Consider the following 8137-nt stretch of genomic DNA (forward strand, 5'->3'; position numbering starts at 1 on the left):
ACCCCAGTGATTCCGGCCGTGAAAGCCTTCGACAATACAGTGCTCTTCCCAGTCCCCCGACAACATTCCTCTGCCGGGCTGCCTCTCTCTCTTTTGTGTACACAGGTACACAAACTCTTTTTTCCATTCTCCAGCCCCAACCTAAAGACCAGTTCTGTTGTTTTTGTATGTTTTCACTCTGGTTTTTTTTGTGTACGGCATCTATTTTCTTACACGTTAAAAGAAAACCCCACAACTGATCACGTTGGTAAGTTCATGACTATCCCGCAACCTAATTTTGTTTTCAGTATTAATGCCAAGAATCGGCCACTCAGCGTGAAGACATTTGATGAAGTGCCTGTGGAGCTGGGCAAAGCCAACCAGGAGGTAGGTGTCACTTGCTCACTGTCTTTCACACACACACACACACACCCCACACTCACACACACTTCGTGGCCCTGCAGTTACGGAAACCTGCAAGAGCTTCTTTTGGGAAAGGGGGCGTTTTGGGGAGAGGTGGCTCTGGATGTAATTTAATAATCCACTCAAAAAGGAGATGCAAGTAGGTTTGATTTTTTTGGTTCCTGTTGGCAGTGGAGGATAGGACTCACAATAATGGGTATAAATTAGGGGGAGTAAGGTTCCAACTGGATGTTCAGGGAAAAAGTTTCACAGTAATAGCTGTGCAACAGTGGAATCAGCTACCTGCACAGGTGGTGAGCCCCCCCCCCCCTCTCCCTGGCAGTCTTTAAGCAGTGGCTGGACAGACACTTGTCTGGGATGCTCTCGGCTGATCTTGCACTGAGCAGGGGGACAGACTAGAAGAAGAAGAAGAAGAAGAGTTTGGATTTATATCCCCCCTTTCTCTCCTGCAGGAGACTCAAAGGGGCTGACAATCTCCTTGCCCTTCCCCCCTCACAACAAACACCCTGTGAGGTGGGTGGGGCTGAGAGCGCTCCGAGAAGCTGTGACTAGCCCAAGGTCCCCCAGCTGGCGTGTGTGGGAGTGTACAGGCTAATCTGAATTCCCCAGATAAGCCTCCACAGCTCAGGCGGCAGAGCTGGGAATCAAACCCGGTTCCTCCAGATTAGATACACGAGCTCTTAACCTCCTACGCCACTGCTGGCCTGTTTAGCCCCTTCCCACTCTATGGTTCTATAATTCTTTGATTTTCACTGGGGTAAATGGAAGCGTCACAACACACAACTTCTACACAACAGCAGTAACACCTTCACAAGAGCGATGGGACCTTTGAGCATACAATGCCCGGGATACAAAAGAGATCCGTCTCTTCCGAAGCCTTTACCTTTTCCTTATGAGACTGAATGTGGGTAAAGGTCTTTACCTTTCAGCGTACCTGGACTTAAAATGGTCCTGCCATGCTTGGCTTTGCTAGCCTCTTCATAAAGAGAGGCAGCTTTTACCAAAGCACTTCACATTGAGGTGAGGTGAAACATTTTCAAAAGATGGAACTACTAATTGAAGCTGAAGTGTTCGGGGCCATGTGCTGCACACAGTCTTTGGTCCCTCTAGTTGGAGCACTTCTCGCAGATTAGTATCCATGCAACTTGTCAAAAGAATTTTGTCTCCTTGTTTCAAAGAGCTACTTGGGAAGGTTCAAAGTGCTTTTCCTCTGTGCGTGCTATTTTTAGCATTCAGTTCATCTGATGACTGACGAGAAAATAGACTTGATGTAGAACCCAGGGAAGTCAATAGGAAGTCATTAGCAAACTTTGGGTGGAAATCAAACTATCTAAGGTTCCCGCCTCTGCTTGGACACCTGGCTGCCCCCAAAAACAGAAATCCAGCATCTGTCTCTCTCCCTCATCTATAGGTAACACGAAACAGGCGATGTGACAGCATCATGCTCTAGATCATAGGTGTCAGACCCTACAAGGTTCTTTCCAGATAGCTTCATGGACGAGCAGTTCCCATCATCCCCTGCCAGCATGATGCTGGCAGGGGATGATGGGAACTGTAGTCCATGACGTCTGGAGGGCCAATGAAGTTTGACACCTGTGTTTCTAGGATTCATGGTGACAATCACTATACATCTCCAGGATACAGCAGGGACTCACAATTCCCATCAGCCAAATTGGGCTTTCATGGGAGCGGGAAGGGGCTGATGGGAATTGTAGTCCATAACATCTGGAGTGCCAAAGATTCGCCACCACTGCTCTGGATTCCCCCTCTCACACAAGCAGCAGTCAAGGAATGGCAGCGAGGAAGCTTGGGAGGAAAGGGACACTGAGGCTGCTAACTGTTATGGCGGGGAGAGAGGAAGGGGAAAGAGACACGGAGCTGCTGTGTTTGCTGAGAGCCACACGCCCTTCAGCCGGGTCTGAAAGGTCAACGTCAGCCTGACTTTAAAACTTTGAAGGAGCCTCCCCAGATGACAGCAGTCCTGCAAAGAACCTTCAGCTGACAGCGCAGGTGGCCATTTTCTGTTGCAGCCGGACCCCTGAGCATTTCAACGAACCAATAGCAGGAGGGGAAGGTTTCGCTGTCATGAAAGATGACTTGTTGACATCTTCCAGTTGTGGAGCTGGAAGCCAAGAAGGCATCTCTGAATGAATGAATGAATGAATGAATGAATGAATGAATGAATGAATGAATGAATGAATGAATGAATGAATGAATGAATGAATGGCCCCTTTGACAGTAGAAGAAGTCGTGTTGGTTTTTAGACACCACTTTTCTCTACCTCAAGGAGTGTCAAAGCAGCTTACGATCACCTTCCCTTTTTCTCCACACAACAGACACACTGTGAGGTCGGTGGGGCTGAGAGAGTTCTGAGAGAACTGGGACTAGCCCAAGGTCACCCAGCCGGCTTCATGTGGAAGAGTGGGGAATTGAACCCCATTCTGTCGATTAGAGCCCACTAACCATTACAACATGCTGATAGCCACAGATCTCTGCTCCATTAAGGAAGGGGGCAGGCTGCAGAGGACATAGCATTTGGCATCCCTGCCCTCCCTGGGTTACTATGGAGGGAAGAGCCGGCGAGAGAGGAGTTGCTGGATTTGGGCTGGTCCCTCGGGAAGGCAAACACTTGGGCCTTTGGAGTACTTACTGCTTGCCGGGCAACTGTTTGCGTTGCAGGGTCATTTCCTTGCAGTTTTCTGTTTGCAGGGGAGCCTCCTGCTGTGAAGCATCCCCAGCTGCTCCAACCCAATCCCCTATTTTGCTCACGTGCCAGTTCCTTTTTGTTTCCATGTAACCTCCCTCTGGGTGGTTGTTTGGCTCCTCCTCCTCCTCCTCCTCCTTCACCAGCTTCGATCCAGCAACGATAAAGTAGACCATATCAATTTCATGGGTCTAACTCTTTTGCATTATCAATAGGCTCGCAGCACAATTTAAAAAAAAACCCCAGCCCTTTTGACCCGGGCCGGAAGGGCTGTTGTGTGGAAGGGGGAAGGTGGGGAGGAGCTGGAAAAACCCCAAGGAAGCGCAATGCATCCTCATTTCCTTCACCTTCCCTGCGAATGGAGGGAAACGCTGTGTTTTGGCCAATTTCAGAAACAGCGGTGGCTTCCGAAGAGGCTAAAAATCCCACCAGAAGGGAATAGGTGCTCAATGTGTGCAGACTGCAAGTTAACAAAAGGGCTCCTGGCCTTCTCAACCCTTTGTGCAAACGGAGGGTGTCAGTGCCGATGATGCTCACCCTGTTGTCAGATTGTTATTGTCCACAAGTGTTTCTGGCCATCGATATGTTTCTTAAAGGAACAGGGGGGATTCTGGCATCTCAGAAGTCATTCAGATGAACCAAAGGCTAATAAACCTCTATCCACAGAGTTTAGTTATCTGGTGTGTATAATGTTCAACAGAGGGATTTTTTTAAAGAGCAAAAGTCCCTTATCTTTGCTGGGGGCATCCAGAATTTAAAATGTTGGGAAATGAAGCCGAGAGAGAAAGGGAAGTGGGAAGATTGTCTTTGCTTTTTATTAATTTCTCCCACCCTTCCCATACCATCTGTGCATATTAATTTTATGTGGATTTAAAAAAAACACATATCCTTAAAGAAGTTCCTTTATCTTGTCAAACGAACATAGGAAATAGTTTACAAGCTGCACACCAAACAGCAACATGAAATGGAACTGCAGGCTGCTGCAAGCCAGGGGGGTTCAGAGCAGGGTGGCAGGAATCCCCCCCCCCCCAAAAAAAAGCCTTTGGTCAAAGCCTGGAATATCTTTGAATGTAAAGATAGGCAGGATTCTTACCAGATCAGAACCATCAGAACCCCTCTGGATCACAGCCAGATTGAGTGGAAAATTCTTTCTCTAGTCTAGGCCTATTTTAAATGCCTAATAAAGGTTGTTGTTGTTGTTAGTCTAGGCCAACCCCCTCCCCCCATTTCTGGTCTTGTGCCCCCCGCAGAGTTTCTTGGGCAAGTTCATAAACAAGTCAGTAGCCCCTTTTGTTATGGAGATATGCTGGGGGGGGGGGGCAAGGAAAGTAACTAGAGACTTTTAAAAAAAAATAGAAGCTGGGAGCTTGGAGAACTTGGTGTATAAATTGAAATAACTCTATTGAATCACCAAAAAGCCTTCTCATAAGTGGACATGGCTACTGCAGGTAAAACAGCTGCTGTGTAGATGGAATCAGGACAATACAAGTTCCCCCCACATGACAGCCCTCCCTTGGCTTTTCCCAAAACTTTGGATCAAAGCAAGTTTGTGAAAGATTAGAGAAAGGCTGGGAGATACACAAGTGCATCACAATGCAGGGTGTGTGTGTGTAGGGGGGAGTCCCACTTGTCAACACCATTAAACACAGGAGAGACAACCCATGTGGAAACACCCCATGTCTCAGGTTCTTGTGTGCTCCCTCGTCCCCTTCTCTGTCCCCTTGTGGGATCAGGGCCAATTAGTGACTTCTCCTTTGATACAAATCATAGTCTGGGGTTACGTCCAAACTGCCAAATTGTAATTTTGTGCTTGTCATCTAGATAATGCTGCCAACCATTTGTGATCCCGATTTGTAACCTTGGCTCAGAGGAGCAGAACCAGAGTTCGGCTGTAACCACAACCTGGTTGCCGCCATATCAATAAAACCACAACATGGGGCATTTGCACATGTGGCACCCTGTCTGAAAGGTGCCACAGCGGAGCACCAGTTTGGCAACTACAGATGGAAGGGCTCCTAGTAAAATGGCGGGGCACAGCAATAGCTCCTGGAGTGTTTCTGTTCGTTGTCATCACGGGAACATACTCTGTCCATAGGCAAGGTATTTTTTTTATGTCACAGCCAGCTTATGGGAGCCCCAGAGGATTTTCAAGGCAAGAGACATTCAGAGGTGGTTTGTCATCGCCTGCCTTCAGTGGTGTATCTGCCTAGGGACAAGGGGTACCCTCTGTCCCCAGGCGCCACTAATATGGTCACGTGGGGGGGGCAGAAAATTGGCCTTCCCACGTGACCAGGAAGACGGCAAGGCAGCAGGAAATCCTGCTGCCGCGTCGTCTTTGGAAGCCTTCAGCCCTGCCCATGTCATCATCGGCATGGGCAGGGCCAAGGAAGCCCAAGGACACCACCCTCCCAAGTATGCCCCCCCTTCCTGGCTCCCGGTCAGCAGCCAGCAGTCCCTTCTGCCCTCCCCTCTGGGGAGAGCAGAAGCTACTGGAAGGCTCTGTCCTTGGCTCCTTTGCTTTTATAAGCATCGGGGCGGGGCTCCACCCCTCGGGGGGAGGGTCCCACCTTCAAGCCCCACCAGCCGAGGACAGAGCCTTCCAGTTGCTTCTGCTCTCCCAGAGGGGAGGGCAGAAAGAACTGCCAGCTGGGAGCCAGGGGGCGGGGCTCAGGGCCCCATCCCCGAGTCCCACCCTCAGGCATAGCAGGGGGGTGCCCAGAGACCTGCTGACCTGCTTAGTTTCCAAGATCTGAACAAGGGGGCTGGGGTGGAGGTTGTGGGTCCCAAACATGCCAGATATTCTGTAGCCACAGGTAAAGTAAATCTGTTGCATTATGAAAACACCATGTAGAAGAGCTAGCAAAAATGAACAGTTGAGGTCGGAGCCAACTCCTTTGCTTTGCTTCCATCTGCATTGACTGCCATCACCAGACTAAGTTGGCTCTCACTCCCTCTCTCCCTTGTGGCTGCAGTTGTAGCTTGCTGTGGGTGGGTGGGTGGGCACTCCTGAGGATGCTGAAGCTCTTCTTCCCTCCCCTCTCGTTTCTGTAGGAATGCGAGTCAGATAGTGGGATGGTGCTGACTTTGGATGAGATCAAAAGCCGAAAGAGACTGGAAATCCGCTCCTGGCCCTACGGGATTATGGCGCTGGCGTAAGTACCCAACACTGGTTATATTTGCAGAGGGCAGGTGTGTTGGTTTGCAGTAGACCTGGGAGCACCTCATGGACCGACAACATTTGGGACAATGGAAGCTTTGGACTCTTAAAAACCGATACTACGAAAACCTTATTAGTCTCTAAGGTGTTGTTGGTATATTGATGTTCTCTTGTGAATTATATGGTTCTGTCTTGTGATTAAAGACGGCTTGGATGGAATGAAACATCATGTGGACGCAGAATAGGCTTGTAGCCATGAGAGGCGATACAGTGGATGTCCAAAATTTAGTGTTTGTTAAGATTCACTCAGGAATGCTGAGAAAACCAGATAAACATTTTGAATGCGTGCGTGTGTAAAATTGTCACACTTTTCAGACACACGTTAGTGAATCTTGGTCTGTGTTTCAGCCACTGCCATCCTAAGGGAAGTCAGTGTGCCCATTGACTTCAATGGTGTCCACCCCAGTCTCATCGGAGTCTAGAAGCTGAGCCTGGGTGGCCACTGCTAGTTGATGGGAGGCCCCCAAAGAAGGCCGGGGCTGCTTTGTAGAGGAAATAAACAGCAAACCACCTCTTGCCTCAAAAACCCCATGAGGGGTTTCCATCAGTTAGCAGTAACTTGACAGCACACAGCTGTCATTGCTATATTAATTGTATTTAGCAGTGGCATCAACATTCACCAAATACATGGTTATTTATGCATGGTTATTTATCTACCGTGTTTCCCCGAATATAAGACAGTGTCTTATATTAATTTTTGCTCCCAAAGATGCACTATGTCTTGTTTTCAGGGGATGTCTTATTTTCCTGTGTTCTGTTCGTCGGGCATGCTTCCAAACAAAAACTTTGCTACGTCTTACTTTCAGGAGACGCCTTATATTTCGCACTTCAGCAAAACCTCCGGGGATGTCTTATATTCGGGGAAACAGGGTATATGTCTAAGTCGGCAAATCTTTGACTCTTTAATTTGGTGACTAGAACTGTGAACTGGCGAGACAGATATGTCCACAAACCTGACAAGGGGCTCAGGTTTGCAGGAAAAATCCAAAATCTAACCCACCCCTCTCAAATTAAAGAGTTATAAAAAGACAAAAATGATAAAAGCCTATATCTCTAAGCGATGGATTTCCCCCAGTGACTGCTGCTAGACAACCACAGAGTCTAGGCTCTGTTCTAAAAGGGTGACAGATTTCCGTTGTCTGGAGTTCAGCTGAGATTTGGGGAGATCTCCAGGCCCCACCTAGAGTTTGGCAACCCTGATTCTTTTTGGTGGCCGCCTTCTTACTCAGCGGGCTTGAAAGACATCAGTGACTAATATTTGTCACTATGCTCGTGTGGTTTTGGCTTTGTTTTTAAAGCAGTGGTTGTTGGGCTTTCCTTGCTGCTGTTTCCTCTTGGAGTTTGCCCCTGAGGACTCCCACCATTTAACCATGAACCACCATAGCCACTCAAGGTCTTTCATTTTATGTAACGAAGCCTCCCGAGCTGCCATTGGTGCCCAGGCCTAGAAACATGTTGCTTCAGCCACCTGGAACCCACCTGGCCCCTGAGTTAGCCTGTGAAGGAAATGCCCTCCACCACCATTCTTATTTCAAATCTGACAGGCATTTGTCTCTGGCAGTGGAAGTCCCAATGTATTTAGCAATTTAGCAATTAATACATATTAATTGCCGCATTTTAATTTGGATTATTGAGAGATTATTGTATTTGATTTTATGTTTATTTGTATTGAATTTTATGTTGTTCACCGGCCAGAGCCCTTCGGGGATCGGACGGTATATAAGTTTGAAAAATAAATAAAAATATAAACTAAATGTGAAAAAAAAAAGCTTTCCGTATCTCCAGAAACCTGAAGAACCATTCTGGACAGCAGG

General features: G+C 48.0%; 1 protein-coding gene across 2 annotated transcripts in view; it reads left to right on the plus strand.

Annotated features, from left to right (window-relative positions):
- LOC125442741 (vascular endothelial growth factor receptor kdr-like) overlaps nucleotides 1-8137 on the plus strand; it is a 264688-nt gene that overhangs the window by 239982 nt on the left and 16569 nt on the right. For both annotated transcript variants that reach the window (XM_048514384.1, XM_048514385.1), the window contains exons 28-29: nucleotides 288-366; nucleotides 6158-6258. In XM_048514384.1, the coding sequence (XP_048370341.1) occupies nucleotides 288-366; nucleotides 6158-6258 (180 nt within the window). The remainder of the gene's footprint in view (nucleotides 1-287; nucleotides 367-6157; nucleotides 6259-8137) is intronic.

This window comes from Sphaerodactylus townsendi, linkage group LG13, assembly GCF_021028975.2.
Source record: "Sphaerodactylus townsendi isolate TG3544 linkage group LG13, MPM_Stown_v2.3, whole genome shotgun sequence".
Classification (NCBI taxonomy): Eukaryota; Metazoa; Chordata; class Lepidosauria; order Squamata; family Sphaerodactylidae; genus Sphaerodactylus; species Sphaerodactylus townsendi.